This window comes from Conger conger, chromosome 8 (assembly GCF_963514075.1).
Source record: "Conger conger chromosome 8, fConCon1.1, whole genome shotgun sequence".
NCBI classification, from domain to species: domain Eukaryota; kingdom Metazoa; phylum Chordata; class Actinopteri; order Anguilliformes; family Congridae; genus Conger; species Conger conger.
In genome coordinates this window covers 13,461,945-13,478,285 of record NC_083767.1, presented here as the reverse complement: position 1 = coordinate 13,478,285, position 16,341 = coordinate 13,461,945, and the positions used below count along the sequence as shown (strand labels likewise).

Genomic DNA, 16,341 nt, shown 5'->3' with positions numbered 1-16,341 from the left:
AATGGAAAATGTGTAGATGAGGCCACTGCAACTTCGTTATCTATTTACAATTTAGTAATTCGACAGTTTTAGTCAGATTAACAAAAGTGCATTTCAAGTGGTAAGCAAACGGCACTAGAGCTAGACAGGCAATGTTATAATCGTACAAGTGCCTCTGTCAAGTTTCACAGCTCACACCCAGCGAGATAAAGGGAGGATTCAGGCTCTGGGTATCTGTTACACAGGCAGACAGAGTTACAACCTCTCCACGCGGTTTACTCAAGGAGACTGCAACATGCCTTCCATTTTGAAATGCTCTACACAGGCTTAAATAATTCAGCACATCAGTAGTGTGTTGCTTTCCAGACGGAGTGCATTTAAGTTTGCCTGCACTGTATACTCCGTTGATAGCGGCAGGCTACATTAGCACATCGGAGCACCGCAGTGGAGCCAGAAAGGGGAAGTGCGGCAGTCTGGAATTGGATCGGCTCTGGTCCTACAGCGAGGGCCAGCGAATGTTCGCCAGGTGGCCCCCACCCCGCGACCCTGGCTTCACCCCCAGAGCTTTGAGTTAATGCCGCGGATGAGCTCGCCTCCTTTTTAAACAGCTCTGATCTATCCCAGCAGACCCTGCTTCCATCGCCCGGGGAACGGAAGGGGTCAAGCCAGGGTCAAGCCGGGGACTTACAGGATGTCATTGACACGGTTTCCTTGGCAACTCCACACGTTTAAAAAAAAATAAAAAATAAAATCCTGCATCCGGTTTTGTGTAATTTAATTTTAAAGTTGACGTGGGTGGATGGAAATACAGGCTGAAAGTTCACCACATGGCCCCCTCCAGTTCTCCCTTAAGAGAAACCAAGGCAGAACCTAGGGCTGTTAGCCTAACGCTAGGAGAAAGATATGAGCTGTTGAGCTGATGTGCTGCCCCAGGAGTGGTGACGAGGCCAGGCTCATCAGGCCCATCAGCCAGGCAGGCTGTGTATGAATGAGAGGAAGCTGAATGGGGCTGACGTGGGAACACTGAGCCCAGAATGAATGGAAGTGATGAGCATGATGATACACTACTGATCTCACACACTCACACACTCATTCACATGCTCTGATTGATCTATACAATCCTGCAGCTGGCAGGGAAGCTCCTCCCACAAAGACTGGCGATGAACAGTGTCCAATCAGATGGCCTGCTGCTGGATGTCAGCTATGGCTGACTGAAACACACAAACTCTGACTTACTCTCCTATTCACGTGCACGCACGGATGCACACACACACACACACACACACACACACACACACACACACACAAACAAACAAACAAGAGACTCAGATACACTCTCACTTACTTTCCTATCACTCACTCACTCACTCACTCACTCACTCACTCACTCACTCACTCACTCACTCACTCACTCACTCACTCACTCACTCACTCACTCACTCACTCACTCACTCACTCACTCACTCACTCACTCACTCACTCACTCACTCACTCACTCACTCACTCACTCACTCACTCACTCACTCACTCACTGTCCTACTCACTGAAACACACTCTTACTCACTTTCCTACTCATATACACTCTCACTTTCCTATTCACACATACACTCACTCTCCTACTAACACACATTCTCCCCAACTCCCCTGCTTGCTCACACACACACACTCCCTCACTCTCCTACTAACAGCCTATCCCAGTATGCACTGGGCAAGAGGCAGGAATACAGCCAAGACAGCACTGAAGAGTTCTGCGAGTTCTGCGACACAATACGATGGTGACGAAATGGGATTTTTGAAAGTCATTCAAGTCTAAGATAAGGTGTTTGAGCTCTGAAGGACCTTAACCAACCTTACTTGTTATTGAGACATTAGAATAGAACTTTCTTCTGCAGCTGTAGCCTATTCACCTAAAGGGTTGATGCCTTGCGTGTTCAGAGATGCTCTTCTGCATACCACTTGTAATGTGTGGTTATTTGCGTAACTGTCACCTTTGACCAGTCTGGCCCTTCTTCTCAGACCTCTCTCATTAACAATGCCTATCTGCCCACAGAACTGCTGCGCACTGGTTTTTTGTTTTTCTAAATATTCTCTGCAAACTCTAGAGACTCTACAGAATCCCAGGAGATCAGCAGTTCTATGGTACTCAATCCACCCTGTCTGGCACCACCAATCATTCTGTTGTCAAAGTCACTCAGTTCACATTCTTTCCTCATTCTGATGGTTGATGTGAACATTAACTCCTGACCCATACCTGCATGATTTTATGCATTGCACTGCAGCCACACGATTGAATGATTAGATAATCGCATGAATAAGTAGGTGTACAGGTGTTCCTAATAAAGTGCTCAGTGAGTGTACATCACACTAATTACAAGGGCTGTCTCCAAGAAAAATGGCATGCCCTCAAACACAAATGACTAATTAACAACAAAATGAGTGGTGAGGTCATCAACGCACAGAAGCGGCGAAAACAAAGATTTACAATCTCCTGTGACTCCACACTGATGATTAGGAGCTTTTTATTATGATATCAGACAGAATAAGAGTACAGGCACCAATCGCCTTTGGAGAAGAGAGGCAATTTCTATTGAGGTGCTTATCTGTGTGTGTGTGTGTGTGTGTGTGTGTGTGTGTGTGTGAGAGAGAGAGAGAGAGAGAGAGAGTGTGTGTGTGTGTGTGTGTGTGTGAGTGTGTATATCAATGACATAACTCCTTGAAGTTTTTCCACTATCCTCAGTTTTTTACAAATTAAATAGGTTTAGGTAATAGATAACCCCTCATGCAGCTCCTTGTTTTGTTCATAAGACAGGATTAGGTCTGGATATGATATTTATTAGGCTAATTGATGGGCACTATTCTTTCAGAAAAAGAAAATTCCTAATGTGTTTAGACCTTATGTGAACTGCAAGATACAACTAACTGCATTTAACAGTGTAGTTACACATTAACTTCATCCATTGATGAAAATGACTGGGTTAGCCATCAAACAGTAAATATTGTGATCCAAGTTGTTGCGGGCAAATGATTCAAGGCTAAAAATAAACTTTTCCATTTAAATTAGCTAAAATGCAAATACAATTATGTAAGCTTGTTCATATATCCATAAGCAATGCATACGCATGTAGTTGAAATTCTAATACTACTACATTTAATGATACCAAATACCCTCAGTACCACAAACATAAGGTATTACAGTACCAAAACAACATGTGGGACAACATGTGATACCAAACACCCTCACCACCACAAAACAACATTCTAGAAAAACAACATAAACAACATAACACAACATAAAGTTGTGTTTAGGGTTTGTGACCAGAAGGCTTAGCTGGGTCAGGCAAGACTAGGTTTTTTGTGTTTTCTAGAACTCCAATGCTTTCAATTAGCAATGACTGCTACATCAGCAATAGCATGTTCAGTTAAGAACATACTAATCACATTTTTCCTCATCTTACACCTTAAGGGGGTAACAAAAACAGTCCTCATTTAACTCAGTCCCATACGGTTGTAAATTAGTAATGTGTAAAGTGTAGTGCGCTTATGAAAGTCACCCTTGTTAACAAAGTCTGCATGCTCAGCAAATAAATAATTTACTAAATGGCACATTTGACTAAGTAGACTGAGGACATGAGCTGTGTCTCTGTTTTCGGGGGAGGGGAAGTCTTCTTTTTTACAAATGTTCTGTACTTGCATAAGTGAAAGACCGTTAATTTGAAAGGTGTAGTAGATTGCTCAAAATCATACAGTAGTATACAGTAACATATTTTTCCTGACCACAAACACTTGAACAAATATTCATAAACAGATTTTTCATAAACACATGATATCATGCTTGCAGAATACCTAAGTGAAATAGTATGAACAGGTACAGTAGCACTGCGATTAGTGTGTTAGTCAGTGAAGTAAATGGATTGAATAACAGTTCATATAAAGTGAAATGGAGAATTGTCAGCCTCAAGTCTAGAGGTATGCACTGTGCTTGTTTTCTTACTCCAGCTAAAATTAGTATTTGTATGGACCATGTCTGGCCATTAAAGAGCTGGTTAGGCCAATAATGGAAGCTTATTTGAATAATGAATAATACACCACAGCCCGGCTGGAGTGAAAACTAGAGCAACGCACCCCTCTGTGACAATGAGGCTTCCAATCATGACACAACAGACTGCATGAAGTGGTGCATGCTGGTAGTTTCGTTAAGAAAACGGGCCACCGTCACATCAACAGCAGTGCACATCACCCTACAGACGGCAGCCTTCGGAGTACGTACCCTTGCGTCGTCGGGGGAATTCGCCTACGGTTTGCGAATCGGTTCGCTCTAAAGCAAACGGTTTGGCCCTCATTATTTTAGGACTCTGACCTGATTGGTAAAAGAAGACTTTCTTGTTACATTTTTACTTTGAAAACAGTATCTCTTCCCACCCACCCCACACCCACTCTGAGCAGAAATGACAGACAGCGTTTGCGAAGCTTCCCCCCCCCACACCCCCCCACCCCCTTCCAGCAGTTCCGGGCGTGGCTCATGCTCGCCCGAGGGCCCGGTCGGCGTACTCATGCACCCGAGTCGTACCACACGACTTCCCAACATTAAGCATCACCACAGTGTAGAGCATGGAGAGTGTGATTCTGCCCCATGAGAAACAGCCTGTGTTCACAGCACAGGACATGGAAAGCGACCGTGACACCACACACTGCCAAACAGGCACAAACATGACAACGTTCCCCGTTTCCCGGCTTGCCATAAAGAACACACTGCGCAACAAACATCACGCTGTCGCCAAAACGCACGGCACACTGGCGAGGCTGTGGATAACAACCCGAAATGAGTACAAAATGAGAAAAGCACAGTTTAATGAGTGAAGCAGCCTCCATTGAGTTAAGCACAGAAAAGCCCCCTGTACACACACACACCCACACACACTCGGACACACACACACACACACACACACACACACACACACACACACACACACACACACACTCACAAGAGACCAAAGCCCACAAGCTCCCAGCATGCTCAGGCAGGCAGAAGCGTAGGGTGCACAAGGGAGACATTTTCTGACACGGTACACAGTTTGCACAGACATGGTGTACAGCTGCAGACCCGGCAGGTAGAGTGAAACACAGAGTAAAACACAGAGAGCAAAACAGAGCAAAACGCAAAATTAAACGGAGAACAGACATGGAGAACATAGCCCTTCTATCATCATCAGACTGTACCTCTCCAATGCTGGTGAACGCCAGTATTTCTGAAGAACGCTTTGGAAGTTTAGTTTGAGGAGTATCTAATACAAGTATGTACTATTCAGTCATCCAGATAAAGTTTTAAGGTGTCCTTCCACTAATAATACAAATAATACTAATAATGCATAAATAAGACTTGGTTAATACTGAGGGGAATAATATTGCTTGTGAAAAGGCAACGTTATGAAATTATCAAATTCAGTTTTGCTTCATACGTCTCCTTCAGTCTCCTTAATCTTAATGTTCTTTGGCTGAGGCTCAACTCAAACAAAGTGTTCTTGCCTCGTGACTTACTTCCCTCCTCTGAATATCCGTCGTGACGTGGCGGTTCTCAGCTGTGAGGAAAGCCCCCGAACACGCCGCCCCTCCACCCCGCCCCCCCTCCTTCCCAGCATTCACAGGGGCATATCCCTCTCGCTGAGCTGGGGGATGGGGGGGGGGGTTTGGCAGGGCCCCGATCAAACGGCGCTTTCAGTGGGGCGACAATGGGGAACGGATCCGACCCTCTCCCGAAAACGGTCGCCAGGCAACGGGGGGCCACCTCCGTGGGCCCCCGGCTCAGGTCTCCGCCGTCCCGGGACGGCCCCGGCAGGCCCGAGGGGTCCGAAGCCCCCCCGTCCCATCACAAAGGCCCCATTCAGAGCGAGGTCACACGCTGGAGCCGGGCAAAGCGGCCGGACGCTGAGATGGCGTCCCGGCCAGAGCTGTCCTTTGCTTGTTTACATCGCTGCCCCGGCTCTTCTGCATATAAAGTGGGGTTTCTTTCAGCAGCAGAGCCTTTGACCGTCAGCTAACCCGGAGTTCCTCCTCTTTATGCACTATCTACTGGAAGACTGAAATTGTGCTGAATTGCATACTGATGAAAATTGCGTACTGGTTGCTGTCAGCGTTCATAAACATGGGAGAGGTACTTCAACCTTCAAGTTCAAACCAGTACACTGTGAAATTATTTAGAAAAACAAACATCTCATACACACTGTCACACAGTACCAACACACATACTATAGTGCACACACAAACACATACACAATGCATGCACAAAAATACATGTGCAAACAGTGCATGCACACACACGCACAGACACAGACACAGACTGTACACACACGCACCCACACACAGACACAGACAAACACAGATACAGACTGTACACACACGCACCCACAGAGACAGAGACAGAGACAGAGACAGAGACAGAGACAGAGACAGAGACAGAGACAGAGACAGAGACAGAGACAGAGACACAGACACAGACACAGACACAGACACAGACTGTACACACACGCACCCACACAGACAGAGACACAGACACAGACTGTACACACACGCACCCACACACAGACACAGACAGACACAGACAGACTCAGCCTCCAGCTCACCTTTGCGGTCGGGTTTGAGGTTGCGGTCCACGGGCGGGGGCTGGCAGTCGGAGATGGGGATGGGTTTTCGGGGCGGGGTCTTGGGGCTGAAACGGAAGCCCATGTGAGCCGGGGGCGGGACCTGCTTGCCCAGCGAGGAGAACTCCACCGTGCCGGGCGTCATGGGAACGTAGTTGGGCTCCTGGATTGGCTCAGAGAGGCTTCCGGAATGGTGGTGGGAGGGCGAGTTGGCGCTCATGTGTACGTAGTTCTCGTCCACCTCCTCAGAAGAAGCGCTGCGTACTGGCATCATGCCTTTGTTTTTCTGTGTTCACAACAACATGAAAAATCTACATATTCTCCCCCAGAGAGCAGTTTTACTGGTAACACTTTGGATCACTAGTACATGAATGTTACATGAATTGCCATTCACTAATGTACCTGCAGTTATTAACTAATACCTGAGAATTGAGTTTGTACAGCTTTGTTAATGTATTTGGACAACATTACTTTATGTTATGAACTACATTAGTTCATGCCAATTCGTATTGGAATGAAAAAAAAAAAAGCAGTTAATGTATTTGGTTAAATAATTATACATAATTATACGTTTATCCTATAGTTTGCTAATGTGCAAATATTAATGCAAGTACTGCATTAGTTAGGAGTTAATTACATTAACTGATAAAAAGGCAATTTAATGCATTGTACATCATTAATTCATGTTCACAACTACTTAAGTTAATGCCAATTCATGTGAGCTTATTGTGTGGCCATTTTACTCACTGATGGCCACCGAGTTTCTACAACATCCTCATTCCTGTTGGGCATCAGACAGAAATGAACTTACTAAGTAAGCGTTGAAGCTTTCGTTGAAGTCGAACGAACTGCTTCCCTCCGAAGGAAAAGACCTAGGGATGTCGTAGCAGTCTTGAGACCCGTAATCTGCGAAACGCAAATCAGGACGAAAGATTCAACATGACTCAACACGCAACTTGGCTTGTGTGGCTTTCCGATGGAAGGAAAAGGGAAACGCGAACTGAACTGAAAGCGAGGGTCAAACACTGCTGGATACAACTGATATCCATGAATATAGCTTGTTCTTCTTCTTAAAAAATATCTGAATCTGTCGATCAGTCTCGTTGTCTCACGAGTCTCTGCAAAAACCTCTGAGCAATGAAAAAGATGGATTCAGCCAACACTGCCGTGTAGTTTCATGATGCGGATCATACACAACAAAACAAAAAAACAATCCACCACAATGGTATTCTAAATTAACACAACAAACACAACTGCCACAGTTTAACTATGATTTATTAAAGAGAAAATGACTAATTACTTAACTAAACCGATGACGCGATACTCTAATTTCACAATCATGAGCTTCCCACCTTTGCTGGCTTTTCAAGCCCATTAATAAATATAATAAATAGGATTGCTGTGTTAAGGGAGGGGCAAAGGGCTTAAAAACAGCCATATCAGCCGGCAAAATACACCCATACCTGCATTATACAGTTCAGAAAGAGCCTGGAAATCAAAGCTTTCTAGAATTTTCAAGCAGCTTCCCAAATCTCACTTCTCTAAATTCGCCTTGATCGCTTGGAGAACAAAAGCTGCCATGTTCTCTCTGGAGTTGATGAAACACAACCCTTCAGCGACAGTGGTAGTGAAGCCTTCGGTAATGTCATGATGCTCTTGTAAGATATGCACTTGTGGTTAGAATAATCATTCCAGGCAATAAACTGCTCCATTTCACTTCTTAATGGACTTTCAACGTGACCCAGTTCATCAATCATGCAGACCCAGAGATGCTGTCGAAGCACCATGGCCTAAGCGAATGCGTGGTAAACTGGAACCTTTCCCAAAAATTCAGTACCGTATGACCGCAGCACTTTTTCTTTTTACGGCTTTCAACTTTCATTGACCTGTAGAGAAGCTTTGGCATTTTCTGTTAAAAGAACAGCTATCCTCCATTTAATACTTAATTTTGTGTGTGTCTGGTGAGCACAATTACGCCACATCAGTGCAAAACAACTCAAACTTTTGAGGTGCCCACTAGCGTAGTGAAGCTGAGATTTAAAAAGTCAGCATTCCAGAAACTGCCACAGGGAATACTGCATAGAGTGTCGTCATAACGAAAGGGACCGTAATCAGATGAGCGCTGGGCTGATTCCCAAGCCTCCATGACCTGGGTTAAACAGGGTTCATAACCACCCGCAATTACGTCAAACACAACTACTCAGCCGTACGGATGACCTATGTAAGTATGTGCTATGGAGGTTACCCTTGTCAAGTGCATCTGCTGAGAGAAATGAGAGGCTGGATCTTTTCAGAATAAAAAAAGTAAATGTATGAAATGTGGAGGAAAAAACCCCCAAAAACAAGCATTTCAACGTCAACTCGGAAAATTTGCGAGATTTTTTCAACTGAAAAGAGGTTTCGTCTCTACAAATCTGCCCGGGTCTGACAGCCACCACCAGAGGGAGCCTTTCATCTCAAAAGTGCTGAGGGCTTTTTAGCAGCATAAAGTTAATTATTCCACAAACAGCACCTGCTCTATTCCATAGCATAGTGGAAAACCTGCTAGACAAGAACAGATTTGCCACAGGTCATAACTGTAATCCATTTCAGTTCTTGCAATACCACACAATGAGGAACCTTCTACTGATACAAATGTGAAATAAATGTCCAGGTACATGAGCTTAGCCTGACCAATAATGGATAATACCATAACAAAATAATTTAGTATCAAGCTAAAGGTGCAAGTCGAGTACTTCTTTATGAACTCTTACATTGTGGGGAAGAAACATACTGTATCATCTTTGCTCAGTCAAAACATACCTAAACACACAGAGAAGTTCCCCAAAGCGGACAGAGTGATGTAAACACTGCCTGCGGTTGACAGAGAAGGTGCCGGAACGCGGGAGCGGGTGGTGCCGCGACCAGGTGTCCCAGGGACTGACCTTTCCTGAGGCGTGACGAGTCCACCGTGGCGATGGTGTTGCTGCGCAGCGTCTTCCCCCCGACGCCGGGCGGCACGCAGTAGTTCCCGTCCGCCTCTGAGGCCGAACGCGGCACGGCGTAGTTCTCCGTGGGCGAGCGCTCCGGGGGGGCCGTCAGGGAGGGCTTGGGGGGCCGGGGCGGGGGCACGTCCAACTGCGGCAAGCTAGCGGCCGACTCGGGCCCCGCCGTGCGAGGGACCTGGTAGGCGGAGTTGCTCCCGGGCGTGGGGGGAATGTCGTAGCTGATGGACAGCTGGCGGAGCTGGCTCTCCATGGACGCCTTGCGGGAGGGCGCGTTGAAGACGTAGAGCTCCGAGTCGCCGTCGGGGGCCGGGGGGGAGGACGCCGGTTTGGGCAGCAGCACCGTGTCCTGGGAGAAGCTCCGCGGGAGGCTGTAGAGGCTGGACTCGGTGGACAGGGAGGCCCCGCGGGAGGGGGGCGAGTCGTACAGGCTGGGGGGCTGCGAGAAGAAGCCGTTGACCGAGCCGTGTTTGGAGACCCCCCCCGCCCCCGGGGGCCGGTGCAACGGGAGGTTGTCGTTACAGTCCGTCTCTGAGGAGGTAGACTTGGAGGATCCCGCGTGGGGCCTACTGGACATGGGGAGACACAAAATGGCCGCCGTGAGTGAACACCGAGGAACGCCCAGCGTGGAGCTTGTACTGTACACCCATCAGCCACAACATTAAAACCACCTGTTTTTTCATGATTAAAAATGCTTTAAACTGTATAAACTTGTCTAGAAACACTAAATATTTAATTATATGATATGTGTACTTATGTAAGCAGATACTCCTAAGTGAATTGCAATCAAAAGTTTAATTTGTAAATTAATTGAATTTGTCATTTGTTTAAAATCTTTTTAAAATATGAATAATTCTACAGATCCTGGAGCACCTGTTAAGATAGACGTGTTCCTGAACACCTGTACGTAACAAGATGTTTAAATAACAAAACAATGCCCCCCCCCCCCCCCATCCCAATGAGCTTACAAGATTTCCATTTAAAATTTTTACTTTTGAATGCAATTTGCTCATGATCTGCTTATATAAACACACATATCATATACACAATATTAACTGTTAATAGACAAGTTTATACAGTTTAAAGCCTTTTTAATCATGAAAAAACTGGTTTAAGCAGGTGGTGTTAATGTTGTGGCTAATTGGTGTATATGTACTGGCTGTAGCAGAGCTACAGAAGCTCAAATCTGTTCTCTGGGCGGTACAGTTGTTGAACCATTTGATTTATGACCAGTTGAACGTCATAAATAAATGAAGACTCTACTGTGCAATACGCCCTCCTGTATAATAGAGATGAGGCAAACACCTTTGGCACCCATCCTTTGTGTGTGTGTGTGTGTGTGTCTGTTTGCGTGTATGTGTGTGTGTGTGTGTGTGTGTGTGTGTGTGTGTGTGTTTGCGTGTGTGTGTGTATGTGTAAGTAATAAACAAGTAGTACTGCATTTATGGAACACAGCGATATTTAGACTAGACTACTTCACGCACTCCACATAAAACGTTTTTTTATCATGACAGAAAATGTCCCTGCAGCAATGCAAAGCACAGAATTACATAATGCACTGGCACACCTAGTGCTGAGACAAAATTAGATTCAATGCCACAAGGCCCCGTGTTCACCTAAATGCAGCTAATTTCACTCGTTTTATACAAATTCACCCCCCTGGGAATAAGCATGAAAGCTGCACGCTATCTAGATATCCAGAGACGGAGAATAAAGACATGCTTTCAGTACAGCAACATGGGCTTTACCTGGAGAAGTAGGGCTTTAGGCAGTTCAGTCTCTGTGCACACACAGTCAGTTTTACAGAGAACAGCAGTTAGGGCTGTGTGATATATCAAATCACCTTTAATAAGAATAACAGCAGCCATGGGGCATACAAGTGATCATTCATATATATTTTTGTTCTTTAATCATACCGGTTGTGGTAGTAAACAACCAAGAAGCCATGTGAAATGCTTTTAATCACTGATATCGATCGAGTGTCCATAAGACAGCCGATCAGCAGCAAGGTCGTTCAGCTTCTATGCGATCATGTGATTTGCTCTTTCCAATCACACGGAAGTCGCAAAGCTACGAGCAATGTCACCGCGAATCAGGGGCTGCTGCGGGTGGTGTTTTTCCCCAATCACACCCAAACACACATCTCTCGATTTGTGGCTGTGATTATTTGAAAAGCTCAAACAAGCGTTAATGCTAATGCGAATGCTAAAGCGTTGCATCCACATTGCTCTCTCCTGAACAGCATCGGAGACCCCTGCCTGGCACAGGTCGCCAGCCCGGCTCACCTGACGGACTCTGGCTTCTTGCTCTCGCAGTTGACCAGCCACAGGTAGTCCTGGGGCTCCTCCAGGCTGGACGAGGTGTTGAGCTGGCGGATGCTGACGGGCTGGTAGGGCGGAGGGACGTTGTTCATGGGCGAGGGCGTCATGGTGACTGGGCCAGGGTGCTGCGGAACGTCCATGGCCGTGCTGCTCGACTGGTGCGAGGGCTTCCCCGAATCTGGGTCAGGGAAACAACCAATCAGAGCCTGCCGCTACCACACTCGTTCAGGTACAAAGTGACGAATCAAATCGCCCTCTGGGGTTGACCTTCTGTGAGACCACTCAGCAGTCACCTTCTGTAGCTCTCCAGCAGCAGTTACAGAGGGGCCAGTTCAGGAAATTAATCTGCTGTCTGTATACTACAGTCTCAGTGCAGATAAAACGCGTTTCTTAAAACAATTTCATTAAAACCTCATTCATCACATCGCCTCTGTGAACACAGCAGTACTTTCTAATGTCAGCAGCAATATGCTTGAAATACAATGGAGGTGATGGCTTACTAGTAGAACAGAACGTCATAATTATTCAACTTTCTACTATTATTTTTCACCTCTGAAGAGACTAAGGCAATCGACTACCGCCAATCTCACTGTAGCCCAATTTACATTAGAAAGCCATTATTGGTTGGTTTGTTGCCATCCTCCTTGCTCGAGGTGTCACACACTTTGAGGGCTAGCTTAAAGCTTCTAGCGTGTCACAACCTCAATGCATGCTGGGATGTGCGGTCCATGTTTAAATGGTAACAGCGCGCGTGTGAAGTAGCATTGTCGATGTGACAGGCAAGGACTCTACGGCTGCCTGCGGAAAGCCGATTTCCTTCGGGACGCGCTGGAATGTCGCTGGGTAGCGGAGAGAAAAATGAGTTTGATAATCTAGTGCCTGTGGTCGCCACATGCGCGCTCCCAGAAAGAGGTTCAGCCAAGCCGTGGGGGAAGCACAGATGTCTTCAATTAAAACCCCGGTGTTGCGCTAGGCGACTAGGAGAAAGCACCTGCCAAACCTAAAAAAAAAAAAAAAACCTCAGCTATCCATCTCAAATCCCCATGGGAAAAAAAGGGCAGCTTTAACTTGTGTGAACATACCGCACTCCATTTCCTTTATTACTAATGTTCCAAAAGAGACAGCGGTCTGTAATTCAGTCGCAAAGACATCTGATATACAGGTCTGCAGATAACGTCACACAGTATCGCGGAGAATCTTCACGTTTTCTTTGAGTCAATAAACGAATGCTAAGTAATGAGGTTTTATGCAACAGCTATCAAAACAAAGGAATACAGCAGTATTAGACGGACCAAGAAAAAAAAAAAAAACATTGACATTAGCCTAGCCTGCATGTCTTTGGACTGCGGGAAGAAACCAGAGTACCTGGAGGAAACCCACGTGGACACGGAGAAAACATGCAAACTCCACGCAGAAAGGCTCCAGCCAGGATTAGAAATCAGGACCTTCTTGCTGTGAGGCGACATTGCTATCAACTGCACCACCATGCTTCTAATTAGGCGCATGCAAAGTTTGCAGTTGTTCCAAAATGGCTAGCCTAATTTCAGTACTTTAAAAACCACCAAATATGTATCTCTGAGAAAACTGTAGTTCACTTCATGATTTAATTTTACTTCGATATATCAGAACAGGAACCCCGCAGAAAAGTCGTTGCTCAGGCTTACGAAGTACACACAAAGCAAATGGCCTCTACAAGGCTGATGCACAATCGCTCAGTACACGACTTCCCCCAGAGCTGTAGGAGTCCACATATTCAGACATAAAAAAAAAGAAGAAAGTATTCATTCTGCTTTCGAAAATGACTTGTGTGTAGTCTCTTTATTTTCCTTTGAAAAACCAATTAATCTCACACACCCACACTGACCCACCTTCTCCCATCCCACGCACACACACACAAACAGCATTTCCCGAAGGTCTCCAGGTTGTTATTTTCTCTGCAGGCCGATTGTGTTCGGCACTCTGCCGCCCACCCCGCCCCCGTGAGCACATCTCTTTTCACGTCTCCGCGCAGCGAGCCTGTGTCAGCGCCTCAAGGTCGTGTGGCGGGCGGGGGTCCGAGCTCTCCCGGCCGCCGCCGCTAACGCTGATTCACTCTGGCGGACGGAAAACCCCCCCCTCCTCTCCCCCGCAACCACCCACTCCGCGCTAGTCATCCGTGTCTGCATCCCCACGCTTCGCCGTGTGGGCTCCCAGGGGGAGAGGGGGGGCGGGAGGAATACCGCGCTCCTCCACTTTAAACCCCCCCACCAGGGACTGACATCTCATCCCCTCAATACCCCTCGGTAGGTAATTGAAAATCTGTCAAGGACGGCTCTCGGTAATAAAGGTGGACTAAGGAACACTCTGCCTCTCTTCCCGGGGAATTTCTGGGTTTTCATCGTCTCGAGCGCGCTGTGAGAATCGGCCCAGAGTCTGGCCCGAGGAGAGACAGGTTCTTCCATTTCACTCAATTTATTTTTCCGCCTATCTCCCCTCGGTGTTGGAGAAGAAATAAACCGGGGGCGTTTACTCTGGAAAGTGACCCAAAAGGGCCCCGGGCTTCCACTGGGACCGGGGCGAGGGGTTTCAGGGAACCTGAGTTGAACCAGTCCGGTGATGGGAGTGCCGTCCCAACAGACGGCCTGCTTCCTCGGGTTCACTCCAAACCCAACAAAGCACATCTGTTGAATGACGGGTGCTTTGTTGGGTTTGGAGTGAAAACCTACAGGTGGATCTCCAGGAACAGGGTTGGCCAGCCCTGGTCTGCCAACTAGCTCTCCGATCGGTCGATCTGAATCGATCGCTAATATCTCAGAAGCCCTGTGAGAAGTGAGCCCGACAAACACAGAGCCTGAAAGGGAGAAACACTCCAGAGCCCCGAGGATAAAACACTCCCTTCTGCACCCCACATTGTGTTCATCTGCGGCCCACCCAACTGCTGTCTCTCCATGGCAACAGGACCCCCATTCAACACACACACTGGATTTACACTTCATCCACAGTAAAGCACCCATTTGAAATAGAAGAGTAAAGTTCACCGAAGGTTTTCATCTGGCAGACCGATTACTGTCCTTCTTACAAGCCCAGTAACAATAAGATCTCCTGTGAAGATGAGCAAGTAGTTCCTCAGTCTTCTGCACCATATCACGCATACACACACATCCATATCACGCTTACACACGCAAACCCATCCATATCACGCTTACACACATCCATATCACACTTACACACACACACACACACACACACACACACACACACACACACACACACACACACACACACACACACACATCCATATCACACTTACACACACACACATCCATATCACGCTTACACACACACACATCCATATCACACTTACACACATACACATCCATATCACGCTTACACACACTGCCATACCACGCTTAAATGGTAAATGGTTGGCATTTATATAGCGCCTTAATCCAAAGCGCTGTACAATTGATGCTTCGCATTCACCCATTCATACACACACTCACTGACCAACGGCGATTGGCTGCCATGCAAGGCACCGACCAGCTCGTCAGGAGCAAATGGTGGTTAGGTGTCTTGCTCAGGGACACTTCGACACAGCCCGGGCGGGGGATCGAACCGGCAACCCTTACCCTGCTCTTACTGCCTGAGCCATGTCGCTTACACACACACACACATCCATACAAGCACTTCCACTGGCAACATCGTTGAGGTTCCCAGCTCATGTGGATGCGAGCAGGAAGAATGGAGCGACCACACGGCCCAAAACAACCTGCACTCCACAGACATTACTCCACCCCCTAATCAAGGAGGGCCACAGGGGAGATCACATTTAAAGGCCTGTTTACCCATCCAGGTCCGTGTACACAAAGGCCGAGACGTCGCGGCAACAGGGCCACGTTTCACAGGCGTCCGACCAAAAATGTTTACACAGGCTAGACCTTAATTACACGGCCAAGACCTTCAATTGTGAAGAGTCCCATTTAGCAGTCTCCAGTCACCGGCGGACAGGCAGACGAGGCTACGGCTAGCCCGGGACCGTACTCAGGGGCCGCGGGTAAGCCGAGAGCGGCCCCGCGGCCCTGTCGGGCCCTGGGGACGGAGAGAGCGGGTGTCTGAAAGGCAGTTTGCTTTGCATACGCGGCTGCGAGCATTAAATATGAATACATCTGGAGCTCCGGGGCGTCAGGTTACAAACGGTTTCCCTGACGAGCGTGTCCGAAGGCTAGCGGCGACGCTACGCTGAACTGGCCTGTTGGCGGGAGTAACCCGAACCTTTCGTGTCCCATGGGGCATCTCTGTGATGGGTTTGGCTTTTAGAATCGTGCAAATGCCATTTTGAGTGTTTATATTTCAAAGCAATAACAGATAATAAACGGCCGCAAAACAGGGGCTGTCCTTTAAACTCAAAAACGCGTGACATGAGTCAAGAGAAACCAACCCGAA

The 16,341-nt window shown here is 47.1% G+C and overlaps 1 protein-coding gene across 11 annotated transcripts in view; it reads right to left on the bottom strand.

Annotated features, from left to right (window-relative positions):
* The window catches only part of gab1 (GRB2-associated binding protein 1), a 63,887-nt gene that overhangs the window by 6,238 nt on the left and 41,308 nt on the right, over positions 1 to 16,341 (bottom strand). For 8 of the 11 annotated variants that reach the window (XM_061251227.1, XM_061251228.1, XM_061251224.1 and 5 more), the window contains 5 exons: positions 11,884 to 12,097; positions 9,539 to 10,167; positions 7,426 to 7,520; positions 6,597 to 6,900; positions 4,247 to 4,336 (listed from right to left, as the gene is read on the bottom strand). In XM_061251227.1, coding sequence (XP_061107211.1) covers positions 4,247 to 4,336; positions 6,597 to 6,900; positions 7,426 to 7,520; positions 9,539 to 10,167; positions 11,884 to 12,097 — 1,332 coding nt within the window. The remainder of the gene's footprint in view (positions 1 to 4,246; positions 4,337 to 6,596; positions 6,901 to 7,425; positions 7,521 to 9,538; positions 10,168 to 11,883; positions 12,098 to 16,341) is intronic. The other 3 variants (XM_061251226.1, XM_061251230.1, XM_061251231.1) reach the window with 3 other exon arrangements.